The sequence below is a fragment of the Oncorhynchus clarkii genome, chromosome 2 (assembly GCF_045791955.1).
Source record: "Oncorhynchus clarkii lewisi isolate Uvic-CL-2024 chromosome 2, UVic_Ocla_1.0, whole genome shotgun sequence".
Taxonomy (NCBI): domain Eukaryota; kingdom Metazoa; phylum Chordata; class Actinopteri; order Salmoniformes; family Salmonidae; genus Oncorhynchus; species Oncorhynchus clarkii.
The window spans coordinates 75,754,739-75,778,831 of NC_092148.1; the positions used below are offsets into that span (position 1 = coordinate 75,754,739).

The 24,093-nt window shown below is 40.3% G+C and overlaps 1 protein-coding gene and 1 long non-coding RNA gene across 2 annotated transcripts in view; one reads left to right on the forward strand and one right to left on the reverse strand.

Moving 5' to 3' along the window:
* Positions 1 to 2,436: 2,436 nt before the first annotated feature.
* LOC139373758 (uncharacterized) lies at positions 2,437 to 22,813 on the forward strand. The gene is made up of 3 exons (XR_011627603.1): positions 2,437 to 2,568; positions 5,895 to 6,005; positions 22,626 to 22,813. It is a non-coding gene; the product is annotated as an uncharacterized lncRNA (long non-coding RNA).
* Positions 2,563 to 24,093, reverse strand: part of LOC139373755 (solute carrier family 17 member 8) — a 31,037-nt gene continuing 9,506 nt past the window's right edge. The window contains exons 3-12 of the mRNA XM_071114713.1: positions 22,667 to 22,785; positions 21,406 to 21,520; positions 21,072 to 21,159; positions 18,711 to 18,797; positions 11,472 to 11,614; positions 9,780 to 9,929; positions 5,837 to 5,969; positions 5,390 to 5,500; positions 4,834 to 4,961; positions 2,563 to 4,548 (exon numbers count right to left, since the gene is read on the reverse strand). Of these exons, the coding sequence (XP_070970814.1) occupies positions 4,207 to 4,548; positions 4,834 to 4,961; positions 5,390 to 5,500; positions 5,837 to 5,969; positions 9,780 to 9,929; positions 11,472 to 11,614; positions 18,711 to 18,797; positions 21,072 to 21,159; positions 21,406 to 21,520; positions 22,667 to 22,785 (1,416 nt within the window). The 3' untranslated portion in view covers positions 2,563 to 4,206. The remainder of the gene's footprint in view (positions 4,549 to 4,833; positions 4,962 to 5,389; positions 5,501 to 5,836; positions 5,970 to 9,779; positions 9,930 to 11,471; positions 11,615 to 18,710; positions 18,798 to 21,071; positions 21,160 to 21,405; positions 21,521 to 22,666; positions 22,786 to 24,093) is intronic.

Here is a 24,093-nt window from a genome sequence, read left to right on the forward strand (position 1 = left end):
TGTGGTTTCTTTGACCTTGTGTGTGAGGTCAGATTGAGGTGTACAAGTTGGAGTGTAAATAATTAAGTTCACACAATCCTGAAAGCAGCTTTGCCCCCATTTACAATGGGACAAATTGTGTTTCAAACTGTACGATTTATTTTGAAATAAAACAATTGACGAATTGCACTTGATGGTGGATTTACCACAAATAACTTTGAAATGAACAATCAGTGGTGGAATGAAAAACAACTTGGTTTACATTACTCAATGATCCATAGTTAAGACTTGTTCAGTGTGGTTACTTTTTTAAACAATAAACCTCGAATAGATCATATTAGGTTAAAAGCTGGCAAATCTGAAAATAGTAAAGTCCATATATTAAATAAACTATTCCGCAAACAATAGGATAAATAATTATATACTGTTCCAAAAAACGAAACAACCCATGTATCACTGATTTTATAGTCCCCAAAATAGCAATAATATTTATCCCATATAATGTTGACTAAAATGTAATTGCATCAATAGATTGCCGTAGTTTGAGGAGTAGTCAATCTACCTCTTATTTACATTCAGAAAATGTTAAAACAATTTTGGGAATAAAAATGAATATCAAATATATAAACAGTAGATGATTGCATGATGATATGTGACATCAACCCACTCCATGAGATATTGAATTGGAGAATATGTGCAGTTTTACCTTCCACAGTACATTTGTCTTACTGAGAGCTTACAGCACCAACATTACATATAGAAATGCTGAAAATAGTGCATTAAAGGGGAACAGTGGGACTAGGGCCTGCTAAGGCATGGACAGCAGGCTGAATGCTGTGGTAGAGTGTCATCACTGAACAGTAGCAAATCGGTACAAGCAACAAAAAAGGCAGATCATTTTAACATTGTGGTCTTCTTATTGGAAAGCAAACCAGTCACATTCATGATATGCACATACCCCTTAGTTGCATAGCTGACACCAAACAAAGCTATTTACATTAAATTAAAGGTAAGCCACACTACAGTAGGTTTCATCTGCACTTACGGTGCAAAGGAAGTTGGTCAGCAGTTGTAAGGAAGAGAGAGAGAGGTATGACAGAAGTGTTATGTTTCTTTAGATTCCGTTAATTTGAGTTAAAAACATGTTAGTGTATCAAAACCATGTGTCGTAGAAATTCTGATGTGGTATCCATTTATGAATATTTGTATGTTTGATTGATCTTGCATTTGATCAATCGTTTTTTATGTACAGACCAATACTGTATAAATGAGTGCTTGATAAATACATTTTTTTTATTAATTTGTCATGTCTGATGCTGCCTTCGAGTGCTGTCGGAAATGTGGAATTACAAGGTTCCGAGTTGGAAATAACCACTTGAACGATCCTCCAAGTCAAAGTGGGACAGTGGGGATAATTGGGAAAGTGGGGATTATTTTGATTCGCAAGTTTATGAGTTGTGACATTTCATCACTGGCCTTTCCCATGATAAATCAAAGCCATTTTTCACAATGTTAAACTTTGACAATGTGGATAATGTAGCTAGTTTAACATTATTGTTGAAAATGTGAGTAAGCTAGCTTACTTTATTATTATCAATGTTAGTTAGCTCATCTAGCTAGCTAAAATCTTATTGGTCTGATAATTGTTCTGACTTCAAAACTTGCACACAATTATGTCGTTTTTTACGACTTTACAAATGGGAAATATGAGATTATATATTATACCCAAGTTGAATACATTCAAGTAGCTGAATATATATTTTTTTTACATCAAATATTGTAATGAGTTCCTACCAGACAAATGTGTCTAATTTGTCTCTGATACGACAACACTTACTCAGCCTCCGGCTCAATACTTTGTAACTGAAAATGTGACCTCATCATCAGGGACCACATAATAATGAAAAGATTTCTTGGTATGAGGTAAAACCGTCAAATGGACAAAATGTGACCCGTTTCAGGAAGCTAGGCGTAAGTCACACGTCACTACTTCACAGGAGAGGCATTGTAACGTAATTATTACATCAGGTTTTTTGGACAGAAATGCTTTCTGGAACATGTGAAATTTCACATGAAATTTCCTTAATAACAAACTTGTATGCCATCTGTAAATACGAATAAAAATGTTCAATTACGAGCCTAGTCGGTTTAGCCATGGAAAAAGACAAGAACCTTCCCGCTAGCCATGATTGGCTGAGATAATGGACGGGCTGTACATGCCAAGAGATGAGTTCAGATTGGTCTGCCATGTAGCACGTTTCTGTCTTTAGCTAACATGAGCTGCTCAGTATGTGTAGATAGTCCTTGCTACCACAGCTTTTTGAAATATATAACATTAGTCATGGAGAACTGCACAAATTTTGCTACTGCTCTCAGCAGCATTGCTGCCCAGAATGTAGCTTGTCGTATTGACAAAGATCAGTGGGAAAAAGTTGTGATGGACTACTTTCTGTACACAGTCAGTGTAAACCGGAGTGACTTGACACAGCAGGTCAAACAAGCTGTACAAACAAAACGGAAACGACACAGTACGTCTTACTTAGTTAAAAGGGTTCCAGTCTGCCGTGAAGCGTTCATCCATGTATACAGGTAAGAGTCTAGCTACATATTATAGGTTTTTAATTTTGTCAAAGCTGTTTTCATTGCAAGTTAAAGCCTACTGTTAGCTAACTAGCGAATGTTAGCTCGCTGGCTCTCTAGCTAACATTACAGTATGATCTGTGTAGTAATATTATTCATATTTCAGAAACCATTTGAATTGCTAGTTATAGCCTAATGTTAGCTAGTTAGCTAACATTTAACCAAGTTGGTTAGCTTTGGCTACCTGCAGATTCATACTACAGCATTTCATGCATGGTAGGTAGCTATGACAATCCGTTTGTATTACTAGTACTATGGGTTTAGTTTATGGTTCACATGTCTAAACAAAATACTCCAATTTGCCAGATGATTACATGAACCATCAAGTTAGCCAGGTGTGACTGGGAGTGATTACAGCCATCTATTGGATTTCATGAACATGTGTACATGTCTAGACAAAAGTGATTTCTATTTTTGATATTGCTACTATGCAAATACGCAATTAACCATTTACATCTTCTGTATCCTGTGCATGTGACAAATAAACTTAGATTTGATATAGTGTGTGTTTACAATGGACAGTAATGTGAAGAACAGCATGACCTGTACCAAAGTCAGATTAGGATATAGGCCAAGGACTAGATAAAGTCTATTTTTACCTGGTGTTTTTCCTTATTGTAGGCTACTACTTTTACCACTTTTAGTCTTGAAATCTTTGGTTGTTTACTACACTACCTTACTCACTCTGTTTAGCACATGGCCTCACATGTGAATCATTAAAGAGATGGGTGGGGCTTAAGAGGGTGTAAACAATGCTGAATAGGTGTAGACAAAGTGCCATTTTCTCAAAAGTGGGGTTAGAAGTTGTTCGACTTTCAAAGCAGAATTACTTTCCCATTGTTCCTCGACGGCAGTGTATGATGTGCCATTTTGTAGCTCTGACGCTCTACTTTTATCCTATGTAAAAAACACAATTTCAAATTTTGCCACATAAGACCGAATAGAGGTGGTCATCACAACTGACCAAACACAACAAAAGGTCAGTTTGTGGTAAATGATAGATGCTGTAACTTCTTTTGTAACTTCTCAGAAGAATGACCACTGATAGTTCTGCCGGGCTGTGTGAATTTTACTCTTCTTCCTTCACTGGACGTTGACGTGAAGGGGAAGTCCTGCAGTGCTGCTCAAGTGACTGTGCCACCCTATTCCCTGTAGTAGTAGTGCACAATGAATAGGGGATCAATATAGATACTTTTGTGTCCTGGTTCTATAACCTTTTCCAGAAGTGGGCATTTGCACACTCCATGTCATGGATATAAAAGCATACGATTGGTGTAAGCATTGACTGGAGGGAGTTTCCACCAGAGGAGACATGTGGGTGGAGCTATAGGAGGACGGGTTCATTGTAGGAGTTGGAATGGAATAAATGGAAAGGTATCAATCACATAAAATATATGGAAACCACATGTTTGACTTTGTACCATTCATTGCATTCCAGCCATTACAATGAGCCCATCCTCCTATAGCTCCTCCCATTAAGCCTCCTCTGGTTTCCTCAGGTTTTCTATGCGAGAAAGTGTGCAAGTGCACACTCCAGGAAAAATTTGGAGAATCTATACAGCCAATGCCCCTGATTATTAGGGCGCATCACTGAAACTGCTCCTGGTAGTTCCCATTCCCGTGGTGCGAGTTCCCATCATCCTTATCCTCCTGCATGGTGACTCCTCTGTTCTTCTTCCAGCCCTGTTTGCGACCCGATGAGTTCTCTGTGGTTCCATAGCTTTTCTTGGGTACCATGGCAATCTCGCTGTTGAGCTCTGTCTCTTCGGCCAGCTCATCCTCGTCGATAATACCGACCTTATCTTCGCTGGTGCTCTCTTGTTCTGCCCATTCCTGCTTGTCGCCTGAGGCGAAGATAGCATAGAAGATGACCCCTGTGTAGTGCACCATGGCGGCTATCACAAACACGTTCTGCCACTCCAGACGGGTCTACGGGGAAGGGGACAGACATGAGTCAGTGACCAAACTGTCACACACATACTGTAACTTTTTGATGTAACATTTAATATGAGTGACAATATTGTAAAATAAGTATGTCATAGTCTAGTGCACCAGTCATGTTACTTACATACGATATCCATATTAGGAAGTCCCTTAGGGGGAGTTTTGTCTGACAACTGAGGGACTTCCTAATATGGATGCTTATCCTTGCAAATTTTGCTCATCTCATTGACAGCTGTTAGAATGTATCTGTAATGTTGAACGTTACAATACCTTGTGTTTAGTCAGTGCTCCAACAATAAGGGGGCACACCATTCCAGACAGTGTGCCAACACCATTGGAGATGCCCATTAGGATACTGGCATAGCGAGGAGCAATGTCCAGGTGGTTTACATTGAACCCTGAGGATGCCATAACAAGTACAATATATCAGAATAAATTGTCTACCCCACTGTAGAAGCATATTTGGGAAAAGCACTACATGAATCCCATGTATTATTTATTATTAGATATTGAATACCACACACTATTGATGCTGTCTCTTATACATTTGGTTTTAAAAATGTCAATTTGAATTAATAAATAACAATTTAGCCAAACAGTAATGTAATGCATCAAGTCAGGAGGAAAACCCTAAATATCTGTCTTACTCCTGTATGGGGCAAGTAAGAGTAAGAGAAGGATAAAACCCCACACTAAACATTTATTCATGGGCTCAGGACTTTACAACAGAAACACACAAATAACGATGTTTGGAACTTGATTTGACTGAATACGGCATTCATACATTATAAATACATTTAAATGGTGCTGAACTGAAGCTTTATACCTGAGATGGCAAAGCCACTGAAACCCACAGCTAGCACCAGGAAGGATATGGCAACCCCACGTGTGTGACTGAACCCCACCACCAGCAGCAGAGTCGCCTCCATTCCAAAACCTGCAGGGGTCACAGGGCAAGGTCAAAGGCCACCTTACCAAATCCTGATTGGGATGCAATGCTTTACTAGCTTTATCAGACCTGATACAGTACCATATCCAGCAAACAGTGAACATTCCTACAGCGTTAGGTAACATTCCAAGGAAGTCTAAATTTTGTTTTCAGCTGAAGTCAGAGATAATATTCCACAAATGTTTTCAAAATGTCAACATTAGGAGAAGGAAATACTATAATTGTTATAAAAAAGTATGGAGTCACATTGTATCAGTGCTAGTTTTATGCCCTGCCTAAGTACAATGTAAGGGAAATTAAGTCATTCTGTCCTAGGTACTATACCTCCGCAGTTCATGATTTTCCGGACGTTTGTAGTTGACATGATTTTACGACTGCGTAGGAAGTCGGCTAGCTGGCCACCGATGGGCACTACGATGGTCATCACCATGTGAGGCACAGCAGACAGGAGCCCCACCTGTGAGGAGGAACAAGACAACACCCAGAAATAATGGTAAGAGCATCATGCTAGAGGATGAGTTGATTATTTTATTGGCTGTGTAATGCTAACTCAAAAAAACTAAATGTGCACTCCTTGTGCATTATCTACCAAGATAATTATCTTTGATTATTATCACAGCCATGTGATTATTATCGCCCAAGGTCTTAGCAGCATTGTGACGTATTTGTAGGCATATCATTGGAAGATTGACCATAAGAGACTACATTTTCCAAGTGTCCGCCTGGTGTCCTGCGTCGAATTCGGTGCGCAATTGCCAGCTGCTTCTACTTTACCATTTGATTCAGGGGAGAAAGCATGTGTCCAAGAACGATGTATCAATGAAGAGATATGTGAAAAACACCTTGATGATTGATTCTAAACAACGTTTGCCATGTTTTCAGTCGATATTATGGAGTTAATTTGGAAAAAAGTTCGCGTTTTGAGGACTGAATTTGGGGATTTTTTTTGGTAGCCAAATGTGATGTATAAAACGGAGCTATTTCTAATACACAAGGAATCTTTTTGGAAAAACTGAGCATCTGCTATCTAACTGAGAGTATCCTCATTGAAAACATCAGAAGTTCTTCAAAGGTAAATGATTTTATTTGAAGGCTTTTATGTTTTTGTTAATGTTGCGTGCTGGATGCTAACGCTAATGCTAACGCTAAATGCTAACGCGAAATGCTAACGCTAGCTAGCTACTTTTACACAAATGATTGTTTTCCTATGGTTGAGAAGCATATTTTGAAAATCTGAGATGACAGTGTTGTTTACAAAAGGCTAAGCTTGAGAGATGGCATATTTATTTCATTTCATTTGCGATTTTCATAAATAGTTAACGTTGTGTTATGCTAATGAGCTTGCTGATAGATTTACACAATCCTGGATACAGGGGTTTTTTCATAGCTAAACGTGACGCAGAAAACGGAGCGATTTGTCCTAAACAAATAATCTTTCAGGAAAAACTGAACATTTGCTATCTGAGAGTCTCCTCATTGAAAACATCTGAAGTTCTTCAAAGGTAAATGATTTTATTTGAATGCTTTTCTGTTTTTTTGTGTAAATGTTGCCAGCTGAATGCTAATGCTAAATGCTACGTTAGCCATCAATACTGTTACACAAATGCTTGTTTTGCAATGGTTGAGAAGCATATTTTGAAAATCTGAGATGACAGTGTTGTTAACAAAAGGCTAAGCTTGAGAGCTAGCATATTTATTTCATTTCATTTGCGATTTTCATGAATAGTTAACGTTGCGTTATGGTAATGAGCTTGAGTCTGTATTCACGATCCCGGATCCGGGATGGGGAGATCAGAAAGGTTAACAACAACGACGAGACAGCCTACAGGAAGGATGTGAGGGCCCTCGAAGTGTGGTGTCAGGAAAATAACCTCACACTCAACGTCAACAAAACAAAGGAGATGATCGTGGACTTCAGGAAACAGCACAGGGAGCACCCCCCTATCCACATCGATGGGACAGTAGTGGAGAAGGTGGAAAGTTTTAAGTTCCTCTGCGTACACATCACGGAAAAACTGAAATGGTCCATCCACACAGACAGCGTGGTGAAGAAGGCTGAAGAAATTTGGCTTGTCACCAAAAACACTCACAAACTTTTACAGATGCACAATCGAGAGCATCCTGTTGGGCTGTATCACCGCCTGGTACGGCAACTGCTCTGCCCACAACCGTAAGGCTCTCCAGAGGGTAGTGAGGTCTGCACAACGCATCACCGGGGGCAAACTACCTGCCCTCCAGGACACCTACAGCACCCGATGTCACAGGAAGGCCAAAAAAATCATCAAGGACAACAACCACTCAAGCCACTGCCTGTTCACACCGCTATCATCCAGAAGACAAGGCCAGTACAGCTGCATCAAAGCTGGGACCGAGAGACTGTAAAACAGCCTCTATCTCAAGGCCATCAGACTGTTAAACAGCCATCACTAACATTGAGTGGCTGCTGCCAACATATTGACTCATATCTCTAGCCACTTTAATAATTAGAAAGTGGATGAAATAAATGAATCACTAGTCACTTTAAACAATGCCACTTTATAATGTTTACATACCCTACATTACTCATCTCATAAGTATATACTGTACTCTATACCATCTACTGCATCTTGCCTATGCCGTTCGGCCATCGCTCATCCATATATTTAAATGTACATATTCTTATTCATTCCTTTACATTTCTGTGTATAAGGTAGTTGTTGTGAAATTGTTAGATTACTTGTTAGATATTACTGCATGGTCGGAACTAGAAGCACAAGCATTTCACTACACTTGCATTAACATCTGCTAACCATGTGTATGTGACCAATAAAAATGTATTTTTTTTATTAATATTATGTTCAGTGTCATGCCAAACATTTCTCTAACATACTGTACTTTCTTTCATGTAAAACATAATCTAGATGTTGAAAATTATGATCCATTTGAGTCTGATGATAATTGATTCCACTTGTACAAGTACTGTATACAATGTGTTGTCCAATTTGCTGAGCTCTTTCAACGTTTATAGGCACCTTTACCGTTTTTTACAATTCATGATCTTGGCTGTCTAACTAATGACAGAGTCGGAGCAGGTCTCTTTGCTGATGAAGCGTTTAACTTTGAATGTGGGTTTGCACAACCTCAGCTCAGCCTGTCAGAAAACCACCCATAATAGATTAGTTTAACTTCTTGATGCACCCATCCCGTTGAAATCACAAGTGCAATATAGAAAAACACAGCTTAGCTTGTTGTTAATCCGCCTGGCATGTCAGATTTCAATAAAGCTTTTCGGCGAAAGCATACCAAGCGTTTATGTAAGAACATCTCTCTCAGTAGACAAAATATTACAAACAGCTAGCAGCCAAGTAGATTGGTCACGAAAGTCAGAAAAGCAATAAATTAAATTGCTTACCTTTGATGATCTTCAGATGTTTGCACTCACGAGACTCCCAGTTACACAATAAATGTTCCTTTTGTTCCATAAAGATTATTTTATATCCAAAATACCGGTATGTTCAGAAATCCACAGGCTAGAGCGATCACGACATCGCAGACAAAAATTCCAAATAGTATCCGTAATGTTCACAGAAACAAGTCAAACGTTTTTTATAATCAATCCTCAGGTTGTTTTTTCAATATATAATCGATAATATATCAACCGGGACTTTAGCTTCTTTAATAGGAGATAGAGACAATGGCTGCTCCAAGCTGTTGCGCAAGCAAAACTCTGGGGACACCCAGCTATACACTGACGCAATGTGATCTTTCTTGCTCATTTTTCAAAATAAAACTATGTCTAAAGACTGTTCACAACATGGGGAAGCCATAGTAAAAGGAATCTGGTTGATATCCCTTTAAGTTGAGGGAAGGCATTCAATGGAACATGGAGCTTTCAAAATAGAGGCCACTTCCTGGTAGAATTTTCCTCAGGTTTTCGCCTGCAATATCAGTTCTGTTTTACTCACAGACAATATTTTGACAGTTTTGGAAACGTTAGAGTGTTTTCTATCATAATCTGACAATTATATGCATATTCTAGATTCTGGGCCTGAGAAATAGGCAGTTAAATTTGGGTATGTTTTTCATCCAAAAATCAAAATACTGCCCCCTACACGCAACAGGTTTTAACAGAGACGCAACAATAACGCAACAAAAAAACAGGCACATGGACTGCTGGTCAGAATTGCCATTATGTCCAATTCGCCCCTGATTGTGGTCTCATTTTTCATGGATAACAAATTGCATAGAGACTTAGATCTTTACCACACAGAGTGACTGTGAAACCAACCTTGCCGATGGAGAAGCCAAACACCTCCTCAAAGTAGGCTGGCTGGCTGATGAGGAGCAGATAGAAGGTCCAGCTACGGCAGAAGTTAGCCACGATGATGGCATAGACAGGCATGGAGGTGAAGAAACGGCGCCATGGAGTCTTGAATTTCTGTGGTGGGCCAGAGAAGAGGGACCTGATCTCACTGACTCATGGCTCAATTTCATGGGTCAATTTCAGGGGTCAACCTGGGTTATGTATAGGGTTATGTTTTCATTTGTCACCAATTTCAAGGGTCAACTGCACTCAAATGGGTAGACTGTGCATTACTGTTGTTAAACCTGCTTATGTCTCCATTTATGTTTTGGTTTGTCAAGCTTGATAATATCTTATATGGGTGTTATAAAACTTATCTATGTACTGTACTTACAAGAACAGAATATTTGAAATATCATAAATCTTATATCTATACTGAACAAAAATATCAACATGCAACAATTTCAAAGACGTTACTGAGTTACAATTCATATAAGGATATCAATCAATTTAAATTAATTAATTAGGATCTAATCTATGGATTTCACATGACTGGGAATACAGATTTGTACATTGTCTGTTGGTCACAGATACCTTAAAAAAAACTAGGAGCGTAGGTCAGAAAACCAGTCAGTACCTGGTGTGACCACCATTTGCCTCATGCAGCGCAACACATCTCCTTCTCATAGAATTGTTTAGGCTGTTGATTGTGGCCTGTGGAATATTGCCCCACTACTCTTCAATGGCTGTGCGAAGTTGCTGGATATTGGCGGAAACTGGAACACGCTGATGTACACCTCAATCTAGAGCATCCCAAACATGATCAATGGGTGAAATGTCTGGTGAATATGCAGGCCATTGGAGGAACTGGGACATTTTCAGCTTCCAGGAATTGTGTACAGATCCTTGCAACATGGGGCATTGCATTATCATGCTGAAAGATGAGGTGATGGCGGCAGATGAATGTCACGACAATGGGCCTCAGGATCTCATCACGGGATCTCGTATCTCTGTGCATTCAAATTGCCATTGCTAAAATGCAATCATGTCTGACTGCCACCATGGGGCACTCTGTTCACAACATTGCCATCAGCAAACCACTCGTACACATCACGTCATACATGTGATCTGCGGTTATGAGGCCGGTTGGATGTACTGCTAAAATTAATTTAAATTTTTCTATTTATCTCTAAAACGTCGCTTCCAACGTCGTTTTAGAGAAAAATAGAAAAATGTAAATTCAATTATCTGGCAACAGCTCTGGTGGACTTTCCTGCAGTCAGCATGCCAATTGCATGCTTCCTCAAAACTTGAGACATCTGTGACATTGTGTTGTGTGACAAACTGCACATTTCAGAGTGGCCTTTTATTGTCCACAGCACAAGGTGCACCTGTGTATTGATCATGTTGTTTAATCAGCTTCTAGGTATGCCACACCTGTCAGGTGGATGGATTATCTTGGCAAATTAGAAATGCTCAATAACAATACTGTAAACAAATATGTGCCGGAATTTGAGATAAATTAGCTTTTTTGCATTTGGAAAATTTCGCGGATCTTTTATTTCAGCTCATGAAACATGGGAACAACACTTTACATGTGGTATTTATATATTTTTTTCGGTGTATGATACTCTATACTAATGCATCTGACCGCAGCCAGATCGAGCAGAGGCATACCTCAGTGGCGCTCAATATTTTGACACCCACGCCAATGGTGGTCTCTATGTAGATCCTCTCCTCATCGCTTATAGTGGGGTGGGCGGCTGGGCTCCCATAGGCAAGCAGGAGCCAGAAGATGTACCATATAATCCCAAATACACCTGAATGCATACAAATAAAAAATACAGGTTATCATCAATTCTCATATCGTGATATGGATCTACCAAAAAATAGTCTGTGTAACTGACAATTAACCTGTAAGTCTATGTCGTTGTTTTTTGTTTGAATTGTTTACGTGTTCGCTATGCGGGGGAAATGAAAAGACAAGCGGAAATACGTGGCTAATAACTGTTGTAACGGGGATCATTATCGTAGCAACACACCTTTGGAGGGAAGGCAATCCCGTGCTTTGTTAGCTACATTTTCATGTCTTCGGGTGTAGTTCGTAAAGGTTGAAGTGTGTATGTTAGGATGGTAACGTTATAATAATTAAGGATGAAGCGTGAATTCATGCCAGGAATAGTAAGTATGAAACTTTTGATTTCCTCACTTCTGTAATAAGCAGCCAATGAGGTATTTGTCCTTTATTCATGTGTTTAATTTGATACTGTTATAGTGCTAAACTGTTTATGTTGGTAAGCACTTCAGAGTTATACCAAGCTAATAAGTCACTCGTAAAACAAGGTTGTAAGAGTGTGCTTAACTCTATTTTTATTTACTTTATAGTTCTCACGGAAGGTGATAATTGTGACTAAAACTACAGAATAAAGCCGGCAGTTAAAATCAAGGAACGGTTGTGCTCGTGTTTACTGGAGGGAGCTACAGTCTGTTTTCAACAGATTTACAGATTATTTTTCAGATTGTAAATGTGAAGCATTTATGGGCGCTTTCCTAAAAAGCATAGTCCTGGACTAAAAAGCAAGATCAATGGAGAATTTGAATGGAAAATGTTTTTATTCCAGGATTAGGCTTAATCTGTGTCCAGGATTTGTAAAAGATCATAGAGATGGAAAGAGGGAACACCTCATTCATTGGCTCATCTCTCCTGCTGACATGAATGGAATTATATGATCCCTCCTTATCCACCCCACCAGAAATAGAAATCCTGAAAGTCCTGTAAATTTGGTGAAAGCCTATGTTCTATCAGTGGGTAAAATATAAAAATTCCCCATGATTTAACTTCTAAGTGGTCTATCTGTAAAAATCTGGAAATGGTGTAGGTACACGTCATAGCTACATCATTCTCATCACTGGAGATGAGGGATAATACATTTCATAACACTTTTAAAACAGTTACCTGCACTCCATATCGCCAAATTAGCCAATATATGGTATAGGCATACTTGTGTAGAACACATCCATCCGTTATATTGCATAGATGTGCTCAAATAAAACAGTGTAACAAATTATTAAACTCCCCTTCTCCTTCAAGTACTGTACCATATGTCGCTTTGCGCTCTATGTCTGTGTGGAAACAGAGATATTACAGAAAGGAGAGGGGAATCCCATTGGACAATGAATGGAGAAACGTCCCACCGTACTGACTGTTGACCCATCACATTCATGTTGTCATGCTGCGTCACGCGGCTGTTAAACTAATCGTCACACAATCCCTTCTCAAAGTTAGGGTATGAGTCAAGAAACCTGCCTATTTTCCTCGAAGGTAGGTAATGTCACGATTCCAAAGCTGTATGATATTACAGAGAACAAGTTAATTATCTCAATTCATGGAAAATATTTGCAATGCTGTACTTCTTGTTCACGAAATACATGCTAATGTTCAGTTTTTGAGCTAGCACCCAATTGATTCCCATTCACTCCTTGAAGGAGAGCTTTCCTTGTCCCAGAATCGCTCAGAATGCATTGCGCGGCTCATTGGCGACGCATGGGCAATATACACAATGGGCTAATACGATTCTAATGTAGTTTCCCATCTCCTTCAAAGTATCTCTGCGGGAAAGAAACGTACTCTGCTCTCGCTCTGGTCAGAGACGAACTGCAAGTTGGACTCAGTGAGATAGACTCCTAAATTGATTTAGCATTTTTTTGTGCTGATTTTACAGGTCGCTAGCTACTTCACATGCTGATAATGACTTTGTTATTATTGTGTGTAGCTTTGTTTTATACCTAGCTAGCTACCCAGCTGCAACAGATTTCCAAAAACAATTTTCACATATTTCACAAGCTTGTTATAACGACACAATGAAACATTTGTTCACAAAATATTTTTTTCACACATTAGTGTTATTTAACACTGTTAATCATAGGAATTAGTGGTTTGGGGTGGATTATCCCTTTAACCCATAGGAAGTCCCACACAGTTGACAACTTTAAAATGATGAAAGCCTTCAGTGGCGTTGCCCATGCTAAACAGGCTTCGTGACAAGTGCGCCCTCTATCCATCTCTATGTAAGTGATACACCAAATCCATAAACATGGGCACCCTCATAGATATCATCCTAACTAACTCGCCCTCCAAATACACCTCTGCTGTTTTCAATCAAGATCTCAGCGATCACTGCCTCATTGCCTGCATCCAAAATGGGTCTGCGATCAAACGACCACCCGTCATCACTGTCAAACGCTCTCTAAAACACTTCTGCGAGCAGGCCTTTCTAATCGACCTGGCCGGGGTATCCTGGAATGACATTGACCTCATCCCGTCAGTAGAGGATGCCTTGTTATTCTTTAAAAGTGCCTTCTTCACCATCTTAAATAAGCATTCCCCATTCAAAAAATGTAGAACTAGGAATAGATATAGTCCTTGGTTCACTCCAGACCTGTCTGCCCTTGACCAGCACAAAAACATCCTGTGGCGTTCTACATTAGCATCGAATAGCCCCGCGATATGCAACTTTTCAGGGAAGTTAGGAATAAATATACACAGGCAGTTAGGAAAGCTAAGGCTAGCTTTTTCAAACAGAAATTTGCATCCTGTAGTACAAACTCAAAAAAGTTGTGGGACACTGTAAAGTCCATGGAGAATAAGAGCACCTCCTCCCAGCTGCCCACTGCTCTGAGGCTAGGAAACACTGTTACCACCGATAAATCCAATATAATTGAGAATTTCAATAAGCTTTTCTCTATGGCTGGCCATGCTTTCCACCTGGCTACCCTACCCCTACCCCGGTCAACTGCCCGGCACCCTCCACAGCAACCTGCCCAAGCCCCCACCATTTTCCTTCACCCAAATCCCGATAGCTGATGTTCTGAAAGAGCTGCAAAATCTGGACCCCTACAAATCAGCCGGGCTAGACAATCTGGACCCTCTCTTTCTAAAAATTATCTGCCAAAATTTTTGCAACCCCTATTACTAACCTGTTCAACCTCTCTTTCGTATCTTCTGAGATTCCCAAAGATTGTAAAGCTGCCACGGTCATCCCCCTCTTCAAAGGGGGTGACACTCTAGTCCCAACCTGCTACAGACCTATATCTATCCTACCCTGTCTTTCTAAGGTCTTCGAAAGCCAAGTTAACAAACAGATTACCGACCATTTCGAATCCCACCGTACCTTCTCCCCTATGCAATCTGGATTCAGAGCTGGTCGTGGGTGCACCTCAGCCACGCTCAAGGTCCTAAACGATATCATAACCGCCATCGATAAGAGACATTACTGTGCAGCCGTATTCATTGACCTGGCCAAGGCTTTCGACTCTGTCAATCACCACATTCTTATCGGCAGACTAAACAGCCTTGGTTTCTCAAATGATTGCCTCGCCTGGTTTACCAACTACTGGTGATTCTCTGATCCACCTCTATGCAGACGACACCATTCTGTATACTTCTGGCCCCTCTTTGGACACTGTGTTAACTAACCTCCAGATGAGCTTCAATGCCATACAACTCTCCTTCCGTGGCCTCTAACTAATCTTAAATGCAAGTAAAACTAAATGCATGCTATTCAATCGATCACCCTTCCAGCATCACTACTCTGGACGGCTCTGACTTAGAATACGTGGACAACTACAAATACCTAGGTGTCTGGTTAGACTGTGAACTCTCCTTCCAGACTCACATTAAGCAGCTCCAATACAAAATTAAATCTAGAACCGGCTTCCTATTTCGCAACAAAGCATCCTTCACTCATGCTGCCAAACATACTCTCGTAAAACTGACCATCTAACCGATCCTTGACTTCGGCGATGTCATCTATAAAATAGCCTCCAACACTCTACTCAACAAATTGGATGCAGTCTATCACAGTGCCATCCGTTTTGTCACCACAGCCCCATATACTACCCACCATTGCGACCTGCTCTCGTTGGTTGGCCCTTGCTTCATACTCATCGCCAAACCCACTGGCTACAGGTTATCTACAAGTCTCTGCTAGGTAAAGCCCCGCCTTATCTCAGCTCACTGGTCACCATAGCAGCACCCACTCGTAGCACGCGCTCCAGCAGGTATATCTCACTGGTCACCCCCAAAGCCAATTCCTCCTTTGGTCGCCTTTCCTTCCAGTTCTCTGCTGCCAATGACTGGAACGAACTGCAAAAATCCCTGAAGCTGGAGACACATATCTCCCTCACTAGCTTTAAGCACCAGCTGTCAGAGCAGCTCACAGATCACTGCACCTGTACATAGCCCGTCTGTAAACAGCCCATCTATCTACCTCATCCCCATACTGCATTTATTTACAGTGCCTTGCGAAAGTATTCGGCCCCCTTGAACTTTGCGACCTTTTGCCACATTTCAGGCTTCAAACATAAAGATATAAAACTGTATTTTTTTGTGAAGAATCAACAAAAAGTGGGACACAATCATGAAGTGGAACGACATTTATTGGATATTTCAAACTTTTTTAACAAATCAAAAACTGAAAAATTGGGCGTGCAAAATTATTCAGCCCCCTTAAGTTAATACTTTGTAGTGCGATTACAGCTGTAAGTCGCTTGGGGTATGTCGCTATCAGTTTTGCACATCGAGAGACTGAATTTTTTTCCCATTCCTCCTTGCAAAACAGCTCGAGCTCAGTGAGGTTGGATGGAGAGCATTTGTGAACAGCAGTTTTCAGTTCTTTCCACAGATTCTCGATTGGATTCAGGTCTGGACTTTGACTTGGCCATTCGAACACCTGGATATGTTTATTTTTGAACCATTCCATTGTAGATTTTGCTTTATGTTTTGGATCATTGTCTTGTTGGAAGACAAATCTCCGTCCCAGTCTCAGGTCTTTTGCAGACTCCATCAGGTTTTCTTCCAGAATGGTCCTGTATTTTGCTCCATCCATCTTCCCATCAATTTTAACCATCTTCCCTGTCCCTGCTGAAGAAAAGCAGGCCCAAACCATGATGCTGCCACCACCATGTTTGACAGTGGGGATGGTGTGTTCAGCTGTGTTGCTTTTACGCTAAACATAACGTTTTGCATTGTTGCCAAAAAGTTCAATTTTGGTTTCATCTGACCAGAGCACCTTCTTCCACATGTTTGGTGTGTCTCCCAGGTGGCTTGTGGCAAACTTTAAACGACACTTTTTATGGATATCTTTAAGAAATGTCTTTCTTCTTGCCACTCTTCCATAAAGGCCAGATTAGTGCAATATACGACTGATTGTTGTCCTATGGACATAGTCTCCCACCTCAGCTGTAGATCTCTGCAGTTCATCCAGAGTGATCATGGGCCTCTTGGCTGCATCTCTGATCAGTCTTCTCCTTGTATGAGCTGAAAGTTTAGAGGGACGGCCAGGTCTTGGTAGATTTGCAGTGGTCTGATACTCCTTCCATTTCAATATTATCGCTTGCACAGTGCTCCTTGGGATGTTTAAAGCTTGGGAAATCTTTTTGTATCCAAATCCGGCTTTAAACTTCTTCACAACAGTATCTCGGACCTGCCTGGTGTGTTCCTTGTTCTTCATGATGCTCTCTGCGCTTTTAACGGACCTCTGAGACTATCACAGTGCAGGTGCATTTATACGGAGACTTGATTACACACAGGTGGATTGTATTTATCATCATTAGTCATTTAGGTCAACATTGGATCATTCAGAGATCCTCACTGAACTTCTGGAGAGAGTTTGCTGCACTGAAAGTAAAGGGGCTGAATAATTTTGCACGCCCAATTTTTCAGTTTTTGATTTGTTAAAAAAGTTTGAAATATCCAATAAATGTCGTTCCACTTCATGATTGTGTCCCACTTGTTGTTGATTCTTCACAAAAAAATACAGTTTTATATCTTTATGTTTGAAGCCTGAAATGTGGCAAAAGGTCGCAAAGTTCAAGGGGGCCGAATACTTTCGCAAGGCACTGTATTTATCTGGCTCCTTTGCACCCCAGTATCTCTACTTGCACTTTCATCTTCTGCACATCTACCATTCCAGTGTTTTTAATGCTATATTGTAATTACTTCGCCACCATGGCCTATTTATTGCCTTAACTCCCATATCTTACCTCATTTGCACACACTGTATATAGACTTTTTGTTTTCTTTTATCTACTCTATTATTGATCGTGTGTTTTGTTTATTCCACGTGTAACTCTGTGTTGTTGTATGTGTCGAATTGCTACGCTTAATCTTGGCCAGGTCGCAGTTGCAAATGAGAACTTGTTCTCAACTAGCCTACCTGGTTAAATAAAGGTGAAATAAAAAAATATGGCAAACTAATTAGAACTGGGCCTTGACCTATTCTAGACCTCAATGATTTTTTATTATTCAAACAAAATGAAAGATTAATTAGGTAGCAATCCCAGACAGGAAAACATTCATTTCAGTCAATTAATCATGTGATTAGATCACAACAGAGCTACAGAAGTGATATTGAAATGCAGCAGGCACAAAGAGTCTTATGAGATTGTGCATATATCTTAATCAAATAACAGTTTAGATCAAATGGACAAAACTGATGAAGCAAAACAGAGAACAACCTGAGACTGGTGTAAAACTGATGGTATAATGCGTTGCATGTCACACAAGTGACACCTAGTGTAATACATGGATTGCTGCTCAAATGGGAATCACCCACCCACTTTATCATAGTTAGGCCTGGTCTTGTGAATGCTGTTCTGAAGTCATGTACTATAAGTAATTTGACAGTTTTCCCCCTATCGCTAGTTGGATCATAGTAATCTTTGTAAGACAAGGAGATGTCTATCTTTGGTAATGTCAGCCATCTGGAGTATCTGAATTTAGGTGAATGCATTTCAAAGATTGTTCCTACCAAAACTCAATATGAAATTCTTGTTCTGCATACCTGTATGAAATAATTGTAAATCACAGCTATTCAATTTAACAATTTGCCTTTATATTGAGTTTTTGGATCTTACCATAGATATAGAAGACCGAGGGCCATCCAACAAACTGAACCAGGACTCCTGCTAAAGGCATGGCAATCACAGCACCTGCATAGGAACCTGGAAACAAGGAAAGGGAAATATGACCATGCCACTGTTGTAGTGCTGTTCTGTCTGGTGTGTAATGGGACTCCATCTAAAGGAAACCCCAATAAAATTATTAAATAGTGATGCCATGGTATCACAATTATCCGGAGGTAGGTGAAAACACTTTGACTATTAGATTATTATCAGTCTGCAACCTCTCAGCAACTCTTCTTCAACACAGGACTAGAAAAACATCTCTTAGAAAAAAGGGTCCCAAAAGGGTTCTGTGGCTGTCCCCATAGGAGAACCCTTTTTGGTTCCAAGTAGAACTCATTTGGGTTCCATGTAGAACCCTCTGTGGAAAGGGTTCTACATGGAATCCAAAAGGGTTCTACCTAGAACCAAAAGGGGTTCTTCAAAGTGTCCTTCTATGAGGACAGCCGAATAACCCTTTTTGATTATAAACAGCACCTTTTTTTCTAGGAGTGTAGAAAAGTATTCCATGTCTCATAGGTCATCTTGGTAAGCGTAAAGATGCAACAGCAACCATGTTGGACTCATCAAATTAGGACTCATTGAAACTGTCCTTGGAGAGGATGTTTTAATGTCTATTCTATTATCTGATGGCCTTATAAACACTCTCCATTTGTAGAAACTCGGGAGCATGATTGTGCTTTTGGACAGTAGGCAATATGACACTTCATTTGGGTTGAATGGGAGAGGACCTCCTTCAGAGTGAGCAGGTGAAGCGCGTGAGGGCAGTCTTTCATTCAGTGGTGATGTCAAGAGGGTTTGGAAGCGCCGGTTGTCATGGCACCAGTTTATTCTGAAAGATGGCTGTTTTAATGCATTTTCATGGGGAACAACAGCCGACATCTGCAAAACAAAACAACCTTCCCAGTCCCTATTTTCAGCCATTTTACCACAATGCTAAACATCTCTAGACAGAGAACAATGATATATTCAATGGATTCAGTTAAAGGCCCAGTGCAGCCAAAAACGTGGTTTTCAGTGTTTTGTATACACTGAGTATACAAAACATGCTCTTTCCATGGCTTACACTGACCAGGTGAATCCAGGTGAAAGCTATGATCCCTTATTGATGTCACTTGTTAAATCCACTTACAGTATATCAGTGTAGATCAGTGGAGGCTGCAGAAGGAAGGATGGCTCATAATAATGGCTGGAACGGAGAAATTGGAATGGCATTGAACAAATGGAAACCAATTAAGGTGCCACCAACCTCCAGTGGTGTGGATGAAGGGGAGGAGACAGATTAAATAAGGATTTTTAAGTATTGAAACAATTAAGACATGGATTATGTATGTGTGCCATTCAGAGGGTGAATGGGCAAGGCAAAATATTTAAGTGCCTTTGAATGGGGTATGGTAGTAGGTGCCAGGCACACTGGTTTGTATCAAGAACTGCAACGCTGCTGAGTTTTTCACGCTCAACAGTTTCCCGCGTGTATCAGGAATGGTCCACCACCCCTTGTAGAGTCCACGCCCCGACAAATTTGGCATTCAAATGTAACTAGTACTTTTGGGTGTCAGGGAAAACTTATGGAGTAAAAAGTACATTATTTTCTTTAGGGATGTAGTGAAGTAAGAATTATCCAAAATATAAATAGGAAAGTACAGATACACCCCAAAAACGACTCAAGTAGTAGTTTAAAGTATTTTTACTTATGTACTTTACACCACTGGAAAAGACTGCCTGAAATTTAAGCTGGTTTTGGTGGGATGGAGGTTTTGACCTGCCTGTGGACATCACCAGACGGCTATTTTGTTAATAGACCAATAAGAGAGTTCCAAACCTCTGCCATTAACAGCTAGTTTTCAGTTTTCCCTCCCCACTCAGACCACTCCGAGACAGTCTGAGCAAAATTCTTGCTTGAATTGCTCTTTACTAAAAATCTATTTACATTTTTATGTTTTTATCATTTTAATTGAAAACCATCACCAGCTAAATACTTGTTACTCAGAAATGATTTGATATTGAGATATAAAATGGATGCATTAGGCCTTTAAACTAATAGGGTTGACTGTGGTTATGGGTTCAACAGAAAGGCAGGCAGGGTATTTTTGAATATCCATTTGATTTACTGAATGAATTACATTTTTGTTTTCCTGTCTTCTACCACATCTTTTCACATGAAAGTTTTGCTATTGTGGAAAATCATCAGCACAATTTCATAAAGCTCAACTGGATTGGAAGAAAAACAGTTGAATGGAAAGAAATTCAATTAACTTTATTTGACTCAAACATTGCACCTTTATTAAGCTTTTCAATTTTCATATCACTTACCACAGAATGAGGTGGTGGCCAGTCGACTTCTCTCCAGGGGAGGGGCCCATTTGGCCCACATCCCATGGCATGCAGGGTAGGTAACACCCTGTACAAGAAACATTATATGGCATCATTATTCTGAAAAATCAACACGAGTAAAGAGATACAGATAAACATGTGTCTCTGTACTGTCTAGATATGTACTGTATATGAGCTTGGTCAAATGATCAGTCATTATGACGACGACTGTTGACACCTTCAATTGGGCTAAATTTAGTAGATTTGGTGAGATTTTGGCTTAGATTCGACCTGAAAGTGTCAATGAAATCTGGCAACACTGAAGACGACTCACCTCCACCAAGCCTTGCAGGATGCGGACTAACATGACACAGCCGTAGTGCCTTCTGGCTGCTGAAGGGATGAACATATTCAGTATGGACGTGAGAAAAATGGCCGCCCCAAACACTCTGTGGAAACATTACATTATAGTGTGACTAGGTTGTAGACAACAATGGTGTAAAAAAGGGTAGCATTGCACGTTCTTTCAATAATGCATACCACATTACATATGAGCTACAAATACTGAGAATGTAACATAACAGCTGCTTGGAGCATTATAAAAGCTTGATGGAACATTAACCAATTACGACATACAACAACCAAGTCAACAACAACCCATCACATACTGTCATGGTTTGTACTGCTGTAGACTTAAATGTAATAAACAGTCACAGTTGAACAAATGTGAGCACCAAAGACTACCGCCATTAACTCAACACTAATCATCAATGTTCCTGAATTAGTCAGTCCCAGGTCTTCCCTATCCTCGACTCTAGCCGTTCTAGGAGAATACGATGTGATCTCTGGCACTACAAGACTAGTTCTCCCCTAACCTGCCCTTCTGGCAGGTGCCAGCTTAAAATGACCAATCCAACATCACAATATGACAGATGTAATATATCTGCCTTTGAAGGACAGACAGAGATCCCATACGATTATGCTTCATTACCATTGCTCCCCTCTTTCCTCGCTCCACCCCTCCCTTTTCCAAAACCGGGTGTAAGTGACACTTGTAATATTCCAGTGGCTGGCGTCTCAGGGAGAAATCAGAGGCAGGATCTTTCATTATTAACTCTGTCAATGGCGTGTCCTCTTTTCCTGTGAAACTTTTATTACAGGACTGCTATCGGCCCCATCAGATCTGCCCGCTCACCACACACACGCACACCAGACGGCTTTACCCCTTACCTAACACACACACACGTGCACACACACCAGTTTAACCCTTACCACCCACACAAACACTACATGCCTTTTTCACTTAGGCTCCTAAAACGTTTCTCTTATAGCTCTGACTCCACACACTGACTAACAATTCCAAATACCCTATCTTTCTGTTCTAAACCTCACCACACACATTGACTGACTGCCTATTTCAGACACCCAATCTGTCTGTTCCTGCCCTCAGCACAAGTATCCATTCCAAACCCACCCGAGTCACCTATTTAACCCTCTGTAGTCCACCCACAAACCAGTTCTATCAAAATACCTTACATTTCCCTTTAATTTCAGAGTCTCAAGGAAGGAGATCATTAGCAGTGGGAAGGCCTAACCTGTTGGCGGCCAGCTTGTTGGAGATGAAGCCTCCAGGGATCTGTGTGACGATGTAACCCCAGAAAAAGGAGCCATGGATCAGTCCCACAGTCTCTGGGTCCCAGTTGAATTGAGCTGGCTGGGGAACAGAGTAATATAATATAGGGTATTTAACTGGTTACGAGTTCTTTCACATAAAAAAAAGTGTGTCTGTGTGTGTTGGTGCGTGAGTGTGTGTGCGCGCGTGTGAGTGTGTGTGTGTCGGGTGCTATTGTGTTGTTAGAGATTGAAAATAGAGCCAGAGGACTGTTTGGGTGATTCTGCTGTCCTTTAGAACAACGCTTGAACTTTTCCATCCAAATATCAGCTGATGAATTACAATGCTACTATAATAAAACATAAAACAACATTCAAGGCTTTGTTCATCTCCTATCATGTTCCCCTGTTTCAGGAATGGATGATTAATGGAGTTAATTCAGAGGATTAAACTCAAAAGATTTTGATGTGCAATCTAATTTGGTATTCTGACCTACATTGACGACTGGCTAACCGGTGATGCTAGATTAATCATTGATTATTGACTATTGTCGTCTAAGAAGCCAATTTCACATGCCCATTCACTACTATGGAGTGATATAAAAAAAGGTATGTTTGCAAAATTCATTCACTGGCACTGCTGGCACTGATATCATTCTGTGACGAAGCCACACTAAGCTCGTCTCTCCACTGGTGCACTCTCCAAATTCCCACCAATTGATCGAACGCATTGCTTTTGTATTGAAAATGTTTTCTCAAGTTAAACAACATATTTCTTAAATCTATATTCAATATAATCTTACAATAATCGCTATCGTTACATTACTTCATTCCATTGCCGTTTTTTTGCAACATTGTAGACAGCTACCCACTGAGCACAGATGTCAATTCAACGTCTATTCCACATTGGTTCAACGTAATTTCATTGAAATGACGTGGAAACAACATTGATTCAACTAGTGTGTTTCCTATCTGTTTCATTATGAGGCTGCAGATAGCCAAGCAGTTAGAGAATTGGGCCAGAAACCTAAAGGTCGCTGGTTTGAATACCCGAGCCGACGAGGTGCAAAAGTTGTTGTTGTGCTCTTGAGCAAGACACTTCACCCTAATTTGCTCCAGGGGTGCTGTACTACTATGGATGACCCTGTGAAACAAAACATTTCATTGCTTCTATCTGGTGTATGTGACAATAAAAAAGATATGCAGTACTGTATATTGTTGCATTTATTTACTGTTTGATACTCGGAGCTGCGGTTTTTCACTGCATTCATGAGGAAGAAGTTTTTTATTTCGCTCAAGAAACTGTTCCTTTCTTTTGAGTCTGTATTTCCCCAAAATGTTTGATGCCCGCCTACCAATCTGTCTTGTGTCCAGACCTTTCAGTGACAAAATATTTAAGTATGTTTCAATA